Genomic DNA, 12,500 nt, shown 5'->3' with positions numbered 1-12,500 from the left:
CGCCACATTCCTGCACACACAAACATCGGAAACATACGTGTGTGTGCTCAGAGCGCAGCGTCAGAACCTGTAGATGAAGGTGTGTGGGTTGACCGGGTCCACATTGAGGTAGATACGTTCCATCCCGCACCCAGAGCCCTGAAGTCCCTCGGTTTGAACCGTCAGGTTGGAGGTGGTGTGTTTATGTGAGCTCCTGACCTTTTGAGAAGATTCAGGATCTAATCCTGGCTTCTTAGAGCTAGTGGCATAGATCACTGGGCGAGCTAATGCTAAGTCTGCGGCGGCTAGTGTCATACATCACAATGCTAACGCGAGGTCTGCGGCGGCTAGTGTCATACATCACAATGCTAACGCTAAATCTGCGGCGGCTACTGTCATACATCACAATGCTAACGCTAAGTCTGCGGCGGTTAGTGTCATACATCACAATGCTGGCGCTAAGTCTGCGGCGGATAGCGTTATACATCATGGAGCTGAAGCTAACGCTAAGTCTGCGGCGTCTAGTGTCATACAAAACGGATCTAATGCTAACGCTAAGTCTGCGGCGGCTAGTGTCATACATAACGGAGCTAAAGCTAACGTTAAGTCTGCGGTGGCTAGTGTCATCATAGATGACTGACCGAGCTAATGCTAAGTCTGCGGCGTCTAGTGTCATGCATCACGGCGCTAATGCTAACGCTAGGTCTGTGTCGGCTAGTGTCGTACATCATGGAGCTAACGCTAAGTCTGCGGCGGCTAGTGTCATAAATAACGCTAAGTCTCCTGCAGCTAGTGTCATACATCACGGAGCTAGCGCTAACGTTAGGTCTGCGGCGGCGGCGGCGGCTAGCTCTGGGAGGTATAAATAGTGTGGAGGTGCGGCGGTCCTTTTGAGAGCGTCTGACCTTAAAAGCAGAGCTCACACGTCGGGTTTGTATATAAAATGCATACCTTGGCAGGAGGAGGGGAAGGGAATGTACCGGGTCTACCTGGGCTGAGCGAACATCCCAGATTCCAGCGAACCGTCCTCCCTTCCCGCCGCCAGCACACCAGACACAAATAGCTTTGTTTTTAAATATAGTCCTCGTTTTATTAGCAGAGGCCAGATAGAACTCATCACATTGTATTTACAAAGAGAGGCAATAAATATCTTCATAATAGTCTTAAAATTACTTTGTTTACATTTGCTTAAAAAAAGAGAAGGGTTGGTACATGAATCGGAGGGGTTAGGAGTCCAGAGGAAGAGGAGGAAGAGGAGGAGGACACAGCCTCCGAGGGTTCAACAGAGGCCTGTGAACTTTGAACTGTGGCTGTCTGAACTGCATCATGGGGTCTCTCTGTTTCCCGTAAGTCTCAGGTTCAAACGTCCAATGAGAAGGGAGGTCATGGAGATGATGATGATGATGATGATGATGATGACGAAGATGATGATGATCATCATTTAGATGACCTTGTGGACAGCAGAGGTCAGAGTTCACCGAAACATCTGTCCCTTTGTTTCACATTTCCTTCATTGGACGTGAATTCGATTTAATGTCAATCTGGTTTTGGTCGAGTTCTGTCTACACACAGAGAAAGATGATGAAGATGCGGACGAAGAGGAGGAGGAGAAGGAGGAGGAGGAGGAGGTGGAAGAGGAGAAGGAGGAGGAGGAGGGGGAAGAAGAGGAGGAAGAAGAGGAGGAGGAGGAGGAAGAGGGGGAAGGGGAGAAGGTGAAGGTTGCGAGGAGGATCAGCTGAGGAGAAGGCGATGAGGAGGTGAGGATCAGGTGAGGAGGAGGAGGAGGAGGAGGAGGAGAAGGAGCAGGGATTAAATCGTGATGTGATGAGGTTTGAAGACAGCGGAGAATATGAATCAGATCAAACACAGACCCCCCCCCCCCCCCGTAGTGTTTAAACAAGAGCTGAGAGCGGCGCACTCGGTGGACTAGTCAAAGCATGTCGCCCTCGTTCAGGGACGGCTCATCGCCGCGCATTCCACCCGGCTAGCCCGCGAGCACGGCCAAGCCAGCGGCGGGCGGGAGAGAGACTATGGAGCGAGGCGGAGAGGGAGAGAGAGAGAGAGAGAGAGAGAGAGAGAGAGAGAGAGAGAGAGGGAGAGAGAGAGAGAGAGAGGAGAGAGAGAGAGAGAGAGAGAGAGGGAGAGAGAGAGAGCAGCGACTGTCAGGTGGGCCGGGTGTCACGGCCTCGTCTGCATGGCTCCTGATTCCACTGGAAAGTATGGAGTCTGCGTCGTCAGGGGCAACGCAAACAGAAAGCAACACGGTATTCCCATAAAGGCTCGTCGGGGGGGGGTGGGGGGGTGTTCAGGGTGTGGGGTCCGCACTGATGTCAGTCGCTCTCTGTCCCGAAGCGAGCCCCCCTCCCCGCTCACGTCAGCTCCAGCATCAGCACCACCCCGACACCTCAACACCACCTCAACACCACCCGTCCGGCAGTCCAAAATAAAAAAATAAAACATCTTTGATTTCTCCTCCGCCTCGTCTCCGCTCCTCTCCCGGTTCCTCGTTCTGTCGCAGGACAAATAAAGTTCCTCAAACGTTCGTTTTGTGTTTTTTGGGATTTTTCACCACGGGACAAAAAAAAGTTTAGAGAATTTTTTTTTACAAAAATAATAAAACCCGAGCCGCGGTAGCATCCCCGCGGCGGCGGCGACGGCGGCGGCGGGAGGAGGCTCCGTCAGTTCCGCCGCGGGTGGGTCTTTAGGCGGCGCACGCGGCGCGTTGCCTTGGTGACTGTGGTGAAGCGGAACTCCTCCAGGGGGCCCTCCTTGCCCTTGGGGTGGCGCTTCATGAAGTGCACCTCCTGCTGCGTCTGCGCGGTGCGCGAGCCGTTCTTGGGCCGGCCCTTGCGGTTGAAGCCCAGGTAGCAGCCCTTGTACTTGGCCGACACCAGCGCCGTGTAGTTGTTCTCCAGGAACTCCTCCACGAACACACACTCCTGCTTACGCCCGTCTTGCTGCAGGCAGAGAGAGAGACAGAGAGAGAGACACGCTGTTAGTGACCGCCTGGTTACTGACCGCCTGGTTACTGACCCCCTGGTTACTGACCGCCTGGTCACTGACTGCCTGGTCACTGACTGCCTGGTCACTGACCGCCTGGTCACTGACCGCCTGGTTACTGACCGCCTGGTCACTGACTGCCTGGTCACTGACTGCCTGGTCACTGACCGCCTGGTCATTGACCGCCTGGTTACTGACCGCCTGGTTACTGACCCCCTGGTCACTGACCACCTGGTAACTGACCGCCTGGTTACTGACCCCCTGGTTACTAACCGCCTGGTCACTGACCGCCTGGTCACTGACCGCCTGGTCACTGACCGCCTGGGTATTGACCGCCTGGTTACCAATTGCCTGGTCACTGACCGCCTGGTTACTGACCCCCTGGTCACTGACCGCCTGGTCATTGACCGCCTGGTCACTGACCGACTGGTTACTGACCGCCTGGTCACTGACCTCCTGGTTACTGATTGCCTGGTTATTGACTGCCTGGTTACTGACCGCCTGGTCACTGACCGACTGGTTACTGACCGCCTGGTTCCTCCAGGGACCTCCTACTGAGGAACATGGACCTGGTTCCGTGAGAACCGCTCAGAGGTCACCTAGGCACTGAACAACGGTCCTAGAGCAATGCTCGTGAGAGGGGGGGGGGGGGGAGCAACAGACAGACAGGAAGTCAGCCCGACGATGACGTCGCTGACAGCGCCCACGAGGCAGCCTGATGCAGGAAGCCTGCAGGTAGACTGTTGACCTCCAGGTCTCCCACCAGGCCTACTCGGGCTGTTACTTCTACCACGTCTGCTAACACGCGGCATACGGGACGGTTTCCATAGCGACGTGCAGGGGGGCGGAGCTGTTGTTGTTATGGTGGTCCGCATCACGCTCATGGCACACAGAAAGCAGTGCGATGGCCCCATGGCAACCAGCAACGACACAATGACCTGTCAAGTGTGAGGGCCGCTGGAGAACAGGTTATGGAGCTGAGTGTGTTTCACCTGGAGAGACGAGGCCTAGCTGTCGGGAGAGGTGGCCTCACACTTTCTAACACACACACACACACACACACACTGTTACACACACACTGTTACACACACACTGTTACACACGCACAAGCACACACACTGTTACTAACACACACAAGGTGTTAGACACAGAGAAACACACATACACACTCACACACACACACACACACACACAGTTACAAACACACACAAACACACAAACTGTTACACACAAATATAAGCATGCTTACGAACACATACATACTCGAACAAACACACGCATACACGCACACACGCCCATGCACAAAGTGTCAGTATGACACACACAGACACACGTCCCCCATACTAAGATGGATATTCAAAGGGAAGCGGTTGTCGCGGTAACCACGTGTATGATGTCATTGCCCTCGCTGATGGCAGCCACTTGCGTAACGATGACGTCACGGAACATGGGGCATGCTGGGTAATATTAGAGGGGTTTAGGAGTGAACAAACAGACGAGGTCCTTAAGGAGCAGGTAGGGGTTAGACAGTACAGAGACAGGTCATTAAGGAGCAGGTAGGGGTTAGACAGTACAGACAGGTCATTAAGGAGCAGGTAGGGGTTAGACAGTACAGAGACAGGTCATTAAGGAGCAGGTAGGGGTTAGACAGTACAGAGACAGGTCATTAAGGAGCAGGTAGGGGTTAGACAGTACAGAGACAGGTCATTAAGGAGCAGGTAGGGGTTAGACAGTACAGAGACAGGTCATTAAGGAGCAGGTAGGGGTTAGACAGTACAGAGACAGGTCATTAAGGAGCAGGTAGGGGTTAGACAGCACAGAGACAGGTCATTAAGGAGCAGGTAGGGGTTAGACAGCACAGAGACAGGTCATTAAGGAGCAGGTAGGGGTTAGACAGTCACTCACCCGGCCCACTATCTTCTTCTTGTCCGTCATACAGATGTAGTGCTTGCTCTCGTTGCCCTTGATTCGGATGTGGCTGCCGAAGGTCTCCGTCTCGACCACTAGGAGCGCTGGAGGGAGAACACCGTGTTAGAGGATAGCCACGGGTTAACAACACCAACGGGTTGCGGCTCTACGGTCTGCAGAAACTCTTCACCCTCCGACCGACACAAACTCAGAAACCGTTCAGAAGAAGTCCTCGTTCTGTGCTTTGATCACCATCGTACACACCACGACCGGGATGAGTCTAGGGGGCAGTCTGGGGGAGGAGGGGGGAGGAGGGGGGGAGATACACACACACACACACACACACACCCTCCCAGCCAGTGAGGTGTGTTGGCTGTCTGTGTTGGCTGTCTGTGTTGGGGGGTCTGTGTTGGGGGCTCTGTGTTGGCTGTCTGTGTTGGCTGTCTGTGTTGGGGGGTCTGTGTTGGGGGGTCTGTGTTGGGGGTCTGTTTTGGGGGGTCAGTGTTGGTGGTCTGTGCGCGGGGGTCTGTGTCGGGGGGGTCCCTGTTGGGGGTCCCTTGTGGGCTCCGTACCGAACTTGCCGCCGTCGTCTCCGTTGGCGTTGACCCTCTTGCCCATCACCTGGACGTGCTTCCCCGTGGTGCGGGAGTACAGCTGGTAGATCCGCACCTGCTTGCGGCTCAGGTCCTCGGGGTTCCGTGTGTGGTTCTCGATGTAGAACCGGAAGTCAGCCGAGGTCTGCTGGGACTCCTGGGGCGAGAGTGAGCGAGAGAGAGAGAGAGAGGTTTACATTAGGACTTTAACTCAAACTTATTATAGCATCTTCATTAAGTTTGAATGCGCAACGTCAATCTCATCCGAGACAGAGAGAGAGAGAGAGAGAGAGGAAGAGTTTGAGAGAGGGGGTGAGAGAGTGAGAGATAGAGGGAGAGTGTGAGAGAGGGGGTGAGAGAGTGAGAGATAGAGGGAGAGAGAGGGATGGTGGGGAGGGAGAGGGTGAGGTTGAATGAGAGAGGGAAGGGAGGGAGAGAGGGAGGGGAAGACATCTCCGTGGAACAGGTGTTGATAGAAATGCTTTATGGGCTCCAAGACGTGGAGCTGGAGGGGGTGAGGGTGAAACAATGAGGCGATTGTCCTGCGACCATCTGAGCTTTTCTAGACCTGCAATATCTAGATCTACAGACCTAGACCTGCAGCATATAGATCTGTAGACTCTAGATGTACACACCTAGGCCTGCAGTGTCTAGATTTGTAGACTCTAGATATGTTTACTAAGACTTGAAGCATCCACATCTGTAGTATCCAGATCTATAGCATCTAGATCTATATACCTAGACCTGTAGAATCAAGATATGTAATACTTAGACTTGAACCATCAACATCTGCTGTACCTAGACCTGCTGCACCTAGACCTGTAGAATCAAGATGTATCACACTTAGACCTGTAGTACCTAGACCTGTAGTACCTAGACCTGTTGCTCAACAAATATCTGCCCACAGGCGCTGAAGCGCACCATAAATTACATAACGGCTGTAGTAAAAAAACACACAAACACACAGACGCATAGACAGGCACGCACCCTCACACAGAGACACACACACACACACACACACACACGCATGCACGCAGCCACACACACAGGAAGTGTTGCGTTAAGATCCGCTGGCTAGAATTCTGAAGTTCTCCTGCAAAAGGGGGGTGTTTGTGTGTGTGCGTGTGTGTGTGTCTGGGTAGGTGTGCCTTCTCGAATGTGCGGCCTGAGCGTGTGCGGACTGAGCATGCTCAGAGCGTGCGTGTGCAGACTGAGCATGCTCAGCGCGTGCATGTGCAGACTGAGCATGTGCAGACTGAGCATGCTCAGAGCGTGCGCCTCCGATGAGTGGTGGATCCGTTGCCCTCAGCGTTGATTTCCCACTGAAGGGTTTTCATGATGCTGCTCTGAGCTAACACCTGACACAGCCCTGCATGCTAAACCTAGATAACCATGCAAACTACTAGCTAGCAATGCTAACCTATAGCTAGCAATGCTAACCTCTAGCTAGCCATGCTCACCTCTCGCTAGCCATGCTCACCTCTAGCCAGCCAAGCTTACCTCTATCTTGCCTTGCTCACCTCTAGCTAATAATGCTAACCTCTAGCTAGCCATGCTCACCTCTTGCTAATAATGCTAACCTCTAGCTAGCCCTGCTGACCTCTTGCTAATCATGCTCACCTCTAGCTAACCAAGCGTACCTCTCACTAAGCTTGCTACCATAAGCAACTTAACTACACCTCAGAGGAGCAGGTTTGGATGAGCGGGTAGACTCATCCCAATGTCTGTAGTATGATGACAGCACACAGTACTACGGAACACACAGTACACACTGGGTACTGCAGTACTACAGAACACACAGTACACACTGGGGTACTACAGTACTACAGAACACACAGTACACACTGGGGAAGTACAGTACTACAGGAAACACAGTACACACTGGGTACTACAGTACTACAGAACACACAGTAAACACTGGGGTACTACAATACTACAGAACACAGTACACACTGGGCTACTACAGTACTACAGAGAAACACAGTACACACTGGGGTACTACAGTACTACAGAACACACAGTATACACTGGGGTACTACAGTACCACAGAACACACAGTACACACTGGGGTACTACAGTACTACAGAGAAACACAGTACACACTGGGGAAGTACAGTACTACAGGAAACACAGTACACACTGGGGTACAAAAGTACTATAGAACAAAGTACAGACTGGGGTAAGACAGTACACACTGGGGTACTACAGTACTACAGAACACACAGTAGTAGTAGTAGACAATACTTCTAACTGCGTATGTGTCTAAACGTGGACACCACCGTCCAGACCAACTCCAGTCTTACAGAACCTTCTGGGCTAGTAGACACCCCATAATACTCGGCCCATCAGATAGGGAGCTGCCCATACTCCTTAATGCAGGAGGTATGATATATCGCATATCCCATGTCAAGATTAGAAAAGGAACCTCCCACTGAGTGCTCCAGAGGACTACAGAAATAATGTCCTGGTCCTAAAGAACTACAACCCCCAGTGATACCTCAGTGAATGGATGCGCACTCTCAGAGGAGACAGGAGATGGGAGATGTAGTTTATATGAGTCGTCAAGCGGTCAGTAGTCCTAATATCCCCTGATACACAAACTCTAAACAAACAAATAAACTAACACTTGGTAAACAAACGATAAGTAAACAGATAAACACATACTTAACAAACAGATTAGCAGACACTAAACACACAAATAAACAAACACCAGGCAAACAAACAATACGTAAACTGATGAACAAACACACAACAAACAGATAAACAAACTCTGCTCCTCAGAGCCAAAGGACGATCGGACAACATTCAAACCCAGCAGAGCATGGTCGACACACACACATCAACACAATAGACCACAATACACCACAACACTGTGCAGAGCTCAGATACAACACAGCCCAACACACTACAATGCACTATAGCGCTGCACACTGCAACGCAACGCAAAATTCCACAACACAACACAACAAACTGCAACACAATACAACAAGCCACAACACGACAAACCCCAACACACAAGAACACAATACACCACAACCCAACAAACCACAATACATAACAACAAAACATTTCACAACGCAGCAGAAAGCACCGCAACACAACACAACACAAAGCTCTGCAACACAACGCAACACAAAGCACTGCAACACAACACAACCTACCACACCACACCACAACAGAACACAACACAACACAACCCAACACAACCCAAAGCACCACAACGTAACATAACCTACCACACCACAACACAAAACAACACACCACACCACAAAACAACATAACACAACATAACAAAACACCACACAACCCAAAGCACCAACACACAACACAACATCCACACCACAACATAACAAAAAACAATACAACCCAAAGCACCACCACACAACATAACAGAACGTACCACACCACATCACAATGCAACACAACACAACATAACAAAACACAACACAACCCAAAGCACCAACACACAACACAACCTGCCACACCACACCACAACACAACATAACAAAACACAACACAACCCAGAGCACCACAACACAACACAACGTACCACACCACATCACAATGCAACACAACACAACATAACCCAGAGCACCACAACACAACCTAACACAGTACAACACAACCACACACAACACAACCCAAAGCACCACAACACAACACAACACAACCCAAAGCACCACAACACAACACAACATAACAAAACCCAAAGCACCACAACACAACCTACCACAGTACAACACAACCACACACAACACAACCCAAAGCACCACAACACAACACAACACAACCCAAAGCACCACAACACAACACAACATAACAAAACACAACACAACCCAAAGCACCAACACAAAACACAACCTACCAAACCACGCCACACCACAACACAACACAACATAACAAAACACAACACAACCCAGAGCACCACAACACAACACAACATAACAAAACCCAAAGCACCACAACACAACCTACCACACTGCAACACAACCACACACAACACAACCCAAAGCACCACAACACAACACAACACAACCCAGAGCACCACAACATAACAAAACACAACACAACCCAGAGCACCACAACATAACAAAACACAACACAACCCAAAGCACCACAAGACAACACAACACAACACAACACAACCATCTTTCTGGTGGACCAGGTTATGATCTGAGAAGCTCAAACATTTCCTCTTCCCTTTCATCCGACGGTCCGGGAAGATGAAGATAGATCTATTACTTGATGATCTAGATTACACTCAGATAGATCTAGTTCTACATTAACTAGATTATACTCAGATAGATCTAGTTCTACATTAACTAGATTACACTCAGATAGATCTAGTTCTACATTAACTAGATTATACTCAGATAGATCTAGTTCTACATTAACTAGATTATACTCAGATCGATCTAGTTGTAGATGATCTAGATTACACTCAGATAGATCTAGTTCTACATTAACTAGAATATACTCAGATAGATCTAGTTCTACATTAACTAGATTACACTCAGATAGATCTAGTTCTACATTAACTAGATTATACTCAGATAGATCTAGTTCTAGATTATCTAGATTATACGCAGATAGATCTAGTTCTAGATTATCTAGATTATACTCAGATAGATCTAGTTCTAGATTATCTAGATTATACTCAGATAGATCTAGTTCTAGATGATCTAGACTACCCTCTGATAAATCGAGTTCTAGTATTTCATAGATCTAGATAGACACACAGTAAAACAGTTACATGCACTGTGCATATATTGCAAATGTTATTACACAAAGTGTGCAGATCGCTATGAGGTTATATGCTATATTGTTTGAATTCCATAACATTATATTTTATACAGTTCTAATTTGATTAGATACTATATCAATGTAATTGAATAAGACAATAATATGTTCTACATCCTTCTGATTTAACTGCATTAGAGGCCCAGGTCGATATAATGGCCAATCACTATAGATCTATATTATGTAATAGTTTATTATTGAATCAGATCAAATTAAATTTGATTATTTATATAATTATAAAACATGAATTATATATGAACTAGATTAGTAGTTCATATATAATTCATTCGAACTAGAGCAGTATTTCTGAGCCCCTGCGTTGATTCGACTTAACTCGACTTAACTTTTTTTTAAGGCCCCCAATTCATCTGCGTTTAATTTCTCCGGATAAAGAACAATTAATTACTCTAATAAACCAATTAACGCTTGGAGCCTCGCACTCCTCAGATCACGGCCTGACTCATATATTATACACATGGAGAATATTTCTCTCTTTACTGCAACACAAACTCATAATTTGCACAAATGTTCCCATTTCAGAGAGTATGCCAGTGTGACTCTGGGACTAATTCATCTGCTGTTTTTAACCGCTGGATTTACAGCGTGTCGTTAAACCGATCCGGGATCAATTATGGACTCAATAAAAAAAAATTACCGCCGTTCTGCGCTCCGAACCGTTCTGAACCAGGCGTGCACACTCACACACACAGAGACACACACAGACACACGCGGTATATACACGCCGGTATATGAGTTGGGGGGGGGGGGGGGGGGGGACGTACCTGGAGTTGGAAATAGAGGACCAGCAAATGTAAACACCTGAGAGAAAAGAGGGAGAACGAGGGGAGAGAGGGGGAGAGCGGGTCATTAAGTGAACTCTACCTGGATGACGACATAACACGTTTTAGCTTCTATGGGCGCGCGGGGAACACTTACAGGTACACGAGCCTGGACGGGATGACCGACATGGTGAGAGAGACACCTGAGAGACACCTGTCTCACAGATCACAGCCCGGGACGCGGACAGACCCGCTCCTCCAGGGCGGGCTCACACGCACGGTTGAATTCCAGTGTAATGACAGATCAGCGCGGGGCGGTGGCGGTACGGGGCGCAACATCAGAAATTATCCCAAACACCCCCGGGGGGCGGGGGCTGGAGCCCGATGTCCCGGGACGAGGTGGTCCGACCGGGGCGATCAGTCAGCACTCAAAGATTCTCAGCAAAAAATATGAATTTGCACCCCAAAAAAAGAAGTGAAAAACAAGTAGAATGGACACTGGTCAATCACATGGAAAGGTGGATGCACCGGCCTCTACCTGTCCGCGAGAGGGACCACCGCGGACCTCTCCTCAGACCCGCGCGTGCCTGCGGCGCATGACGACACCTGGCGACGGACGGCGCGTTCTGTCAGAGCACGAGCGGCACCGGAGAACAGCAGTGACCGGAGGAGGGTCCCAGGAGACTCTGAACCGGCAGCACCGGGTACCGGAGAGTCCGAGCAGACTCTGAACCGGCAGCACCGGGGACCGGAGGGTCCGCGCAGACACTGAACCGGCAGCAACGGAGAACTGAAGGTCCGAACGAACTTAGAACCTGCAGCCCTCAATAAGCCTCAACCAAAGGGTTCACGCGCAGAGGAAGGGTCCGGGACGTGGTGGCGGGAACGAAAGGTCTCGTGGTCTCAGTATCCAGGGAGCCGCGGGTCGCGTGGAGGCGCAGCAGCGGCGGCAGCTCGTGTCCCGGTGACGCAGAGCGAAGTGTGAGCGTGCGGCGGGAGGTGGGTCCCGCGAGGCTCCGGTGGGTGGAAACGAGTCGGGCGGTCCGCACCTGATAGGGCGACCCGCCCGCGAGCCCGTCGGACCCGCGGCGGCTCCGCGCGTGCACGCGCACCAGGAGCGAGGAGGAGGAGGAGGCGAGCGAGGCGATCTGTTCATCGTTAATATGAAATAGTTCGTGTTGTTTTTCGAACTTTATTTTACGGCCCGCTGTCTGACTTAATATGAAATATGAACCTGTTGATGATAAAAGACACATACAAATCGTTATAGCGCTATGATGGGACATGCTATGCACATTAAATTATGAAATTATTCTAATGACCCGTATTCGTGTTGTGTTATTAACTGTATTATTGTGATGGACTGTCACGGCATTATGAATGTAAAATATGCCCCAGCATTTACCTTCAATAGCCCCGTTAGCCATCAATATACTAACAT

At 49.9% G+C, this 12,500-nt stretch overlaps 1 protein-coding gene across 1 annotated transcript; it reads right to left on the bottom strand.

Moving 5' to 3' along the window:
* Positions 1 to 1,161: 1,161 nt before the first annotated feature.
* On the bottom strand, positions 1,162 to 12,018 carry fgf24 (fibroblast growth factor 24). Its single transcript, XM_079744339.1, has 5 exons — positions 11,217 to 12,018; positions 11,063 to 11,099; positions 5,460 to 5,637; positions 4,885 to 4,991; positions 1,162 to 2,936 (listed from the first exon to the last, which is right to left on the bottom strand). The coding sequence occupies exons 1-5, from the start codon at positions 11,246 to 11,248 to the stop codon at positions 2,658 to 2,660; spliced, it is 633 nt and encodes a 210-aa protein (XP_079600465.1). The 5' UTR covers positions 11,249 to 12,018; the 3' UTR covers positions 1,162 to 2,657.
* Between the last annotated feature and the right edge of the window lie 482 nt (positions 12,019 to 12,500).

The sequence above is a fragment of the Pollachius pollachius genome (assembly GCF_949987615.1).
Source record: "Pollachius pollachius genome assembly, chromosome: 10".
Taxonomy (NCBI): Eukaryota; Metazoa; Chordata; class Actinopteri; order Gadiformes; family Gadidae; genus Pollachius; species Pollachius pollachius.
This window is presented reverse-complemented; position numbering and strand designations above follow the sequence as displayed.

What these genes read in the sequence shown, in the direction of transcription:
- fgf24 (XM_079744339.1), bottom strand. Translation starts at nt 11,248, where the DNA reads ATGTCGGTCATCCCGTCCAGGCTCGTGTACCT. An exon ending in CCGTCCAGGCTCGTGTACCT is followed by an intron (nt 11,100 to 11,216) that starts GTAAGTGTTCCC and finishes CTTTTCTCTCAG; the next exon opens with GTGTTTACATTTGCTGGTCC. An exon ending in AGAAGAAGATAGTGGGCCGG is followed by an intron (nt 2,937 to 4,884) that starts GTGAGTGACTGT and finishes CTCTGCCTGCAG; the next exon opens with CAAGACGGGCGTAAGCAGGA.